Genomic DNA, 3692 nt, shown 5'->3' with positions numbered 1-3692 from the left:
TACCACCATTTTTATGAGTAATTTATGATTTCCTCTTATCATTTGATTGTCAACTCAAAATTCACCAATCCATTAAGTTAGAGGGAAAATGGAAGGATGTGAATGAACTTCATTTCCAACCTAACCTATGATATTTAGTGAACCTTGACAATTTTAGTGAATTGGTAGTATAATGGTGCATTGATGCTGCAACCACTGATTCTATTAGATTAGTGAAACACTAAGAATTTTTCCTACAAAATATTTTTGGGATAATGCTCCAACTTTTCTTTGTCTTAGCCAACTTTTGAAGTTCATTCTTGATGCATGAACATTCCTTTTCTAGCTCCGAGACAAGGTCTTTCAAGTTTTCAGCACCATGTGTTGGGTCTAGTTGGTCACTATCATTATTCCTTGGGAGGCTAGGAATTCCATTGGACCTTTGTGGGTTCTCAAGATTCTCTGAAACATACAACCAACTAGAAATTGATGTCCGAAGCCGAAGTTGTTCAAAAAAGAGAACTTCTACGATCACTCGAAGCGGTAACCTTTCATTTTTTGCTACATGGGTGCTTGCTTCTAATGACAGTTTTTGGCAGTTCATCAGTCTGCAAAATTGTTCCCTCTCAAAATCTACAAGCCATGGATGTGTCTGTATTTGTCATAAATGTGTTACATTAGAATTATCCAATTGACACAAAATAATACTGCTAAAATTGTATTTTCTAAAACTTTTGTGATACTTCCAACATGGTCAGTTTTTTACATAAGGTAAATTTGTCCAGAAATTATAAAAATGGACAAGTCAGAAAATAATTAGTAGACATAATCTAAGTTGTATGGACTCATGACAACTTTAAGAGTAAAATTATAAGAATTTTACATGATTTCTCAAAAAAAAAAATGAGTCGTTAGGAGTTATGATGACTTCACTTTTCAGTATTTTTTTCAGAAATTAATATTAATACGGAAGTCCTCTTGATTCCAACAATGACTTCAAACAACTTTATTTTTCAGAAATTTATAAAGAAGTCTTGTGAAGTCTTCATGATTTTTCCCATGACCGGTAAATATTTTCTTACTCATTTGTTTATGTAATTTTTGGACAAATTTGAGTAGATATGTAAAAGAACCAACATGGTCTTACCTTAAGGTACACATCTATTGCATGATATAAACCATCATCCAGTGGCCTAGCATAATCTGGAATTGCAGAAGCAAGGGCCTGAAACTTAGGCAACTTCAAATTAACATCATGAGCCACCTCAGCAAGATATGAATCTATTAAATTTGCCACTATTGTCATAGGCGCAAGGGCATCAGTTCTAGCTACCATTGGCCCTTCTTCAATTTTGCATGGAGTAGTTGATGCAGTTGTAGTCTGGTATATAGACATAAAATGGTCAACAATCCTATGAATGCAGTCTATATCATAAAGGGTCTCAACCGAGTGTCCCATATTTGGAATCAGAAGATCTACAAGCTCAGCTTGATCAAGTTGTGATCCAATTCTTTTCTCCAAGTTTTCTATGCATGATGGACTTGCATGTAATATCATGGCAGTTCGTAGCAACCTAAGTAGATATTTTGAGGGTGTGACCCCTTTCTTATCAGGAAGAAAAATCAAAATTTCTTCAAGCAATGATCGTTGATCTGCTTCAGAAGTTGTACTGGTAGTGGTTGTTTCATTGTTGACACTAGTTTTATCATTGGAGCTTGCTTGCGAATTCATCAAAGGGACAAACCTCTTAATATAATATATGAGGGATCTAGCAATATTCTCTAGATTCATACCTTTTCCTTCAATGGCTAAAATAAGTCTCTTTAATAAGGGTAAGCTTAACAAACACAAATCCTCGTACCACCAATCATCACTTGGGGACACTGATTTAGTCTCAAAAGAAATTACATTCAATGAGGTGGGATCTTGAGTTGAGTTCTTTGAGCAATCATGTTCTTCCACATATCTATTGAACATGTTTGGGTCAGAACATGCCCTCATTGCTAATGAATCAATGCATCTTGAAACAATGTGTAACTCTTCTGCACAAGTTTTAACTTCCTCACATGTTTGAAGAGCTTTTATAGAGTCTGACCAATTACTAAAGATTTCGTTGAGAAATGACTCAGTCTTCGCAATTAGATTCCCTTCACCATAATTTTCATTCATCTGTAGATACTCTGCTGCACATCTCAGACTAACAACATTTGATGCTGTGACTTCTATTTTTACATTGTAGCAAAACTTGGTTACAAGCGCAAATGTTTTGTCTCCACCAGGAACATCATCAAGTTGTAAAACACAATCTGATCCATCCTCATTTGTGAAATCAGTAACCAGTTTCTTGAGCAATCCACTTCTAGAAAGTAATGGGAACTACAACACCAAAATCATGAATGAAAAACATAAGTCAAGATCTAACATGAACTTTAATGCATAGTTAAGACTTGTTTGAGGCCAACAAAAGACGTACAAGGAAAGAGTGAAAAGTAATATGAACAACAACAATAAAACTCATAAACAAGCAAAAGTTCAATTAAAAGGTACACCTTGTGAAGAAGAAATATTGTTTCGCCTACTTTAACAGTAACATCACTTGGAAGTCCGGTCGTGCAATTCCTGAACACACAGAATATTTTAATTTAAAATTAAGTGCAACATTCATACTGCAAATTCTATAAAAACAAGTGTTTTGCTTGTTCTATATTTGAAATCATGTTTTACATAGTAAAATCAATCACAAAATAATTGAACATGGTAGAGAATATTGAGCATTATATATATATATATATATATATATATATATATATATATATATATATATATATATATATATATATATATATATATATATATATATATATATATCAGTCATTGATTACAATGCAATGTCATGAAAACTGAATCCTTAGCAAATATTACACCTTGAACCTTCAACCAACTGAGCTGTTAAAGTTCCAGTTTCCTCATGCTTTCAAGGGGCATTTTTGCACCTTTTTGCCTTTATACAATAAATTTCCTCTTTCATCTAAAATTTGGAATAAGCCAATTGTTTGTTTCCTTTTTATCCAACTAAACAGGGTACTGATAAGGTTTTAACATAAGTGAAATTGCATGCACTGTTTTAATTTCCTATTTGTTGGGCATGAAGTTGTAACATACATGATCTTTTGATTTGACTTGAATCTAGGGAATGTGTGATTTGTGAGAAGACAATATCTACATGTTGATTCCAGAGTCATTCAAGATTAATAAATCATAATGATAGGACATATGTGATATTAGTTTGAATTGATAAAAATTGTTACCATGTTTGGCCCTCACGATGAAATGCATCTGATTTTGATCCAAGCCTCATGAAAGCCATTTATGGATGTTGTTGTATGATGACAAGAATTCTGCAATTGAATAGCATGAGAGAAAGTAGGAAAGAGATGATCGGAGAAGATGTGAGTGAGATCTGAGAGCAAAGTGCAGTTTTTGCATTGTGCTTGTGATTACGGTCCAAAACACAAACATGTGGCGAGTCTAATGTTGATGGTAACTGAAATAACCGAAAGATATGGTTGTGCAATCATATATACATACACATATCACATTTCTCTCCCTTTTATCATTACTGTACAAACTTCTAGAAATATATTATAAAAAATCTCATTATTATCTATTTTCGAAATAAGTTCTTTTAAAGGCTTTTTAAACTAGTTTTAAG

General features: G+C 33.1%; 1 protein-coding gene across 1 annotated transcript; it reads right to left on the bottom strand.

Moving 5' to 3' along the window:
* Positions 1–220: 220 nt before the first annotated feature.
* LOC114191130 (BTB/POZ domain-containing protein At5g03250-like) lies at positions 221–3347 on the bottom strand. The gene is made up of 4 exons (XM_028080316.1): positions 3289–3347; positions 2530–2599; positions 1127–2356; positions 221–631 (listed from the first exon to the last, which is right to left on the bottom strand). Exons 1-4 carry the CDS (start codon positions 3345–3347, stop codon positions 221–223), a joined length of 1770 nt encoding a protein of 589 aa, XP_027936117.1.
* Between the last annotated feature and the right edge of the window lie 345 nt (positions 3348–3692).

Source organism: Vigna unguiculata, chromosome 7, assembly GCF_004118075.2.
Source record: "Vigna unguiculata cultivar IT97K-499-35 chromosome 7, ASM411807v1, whole genome shotgun sequence".
Classification (NCBI taxonomy): Eukaryota; Viridiplantae; Streptophyta; class Magnoliopsida; order Fabales; family Fabaceae; genus Vigna; species Vigna unguiculata.
This window is presented reverse-complemented; position numbering and strand designations above follow the sequence as displayed.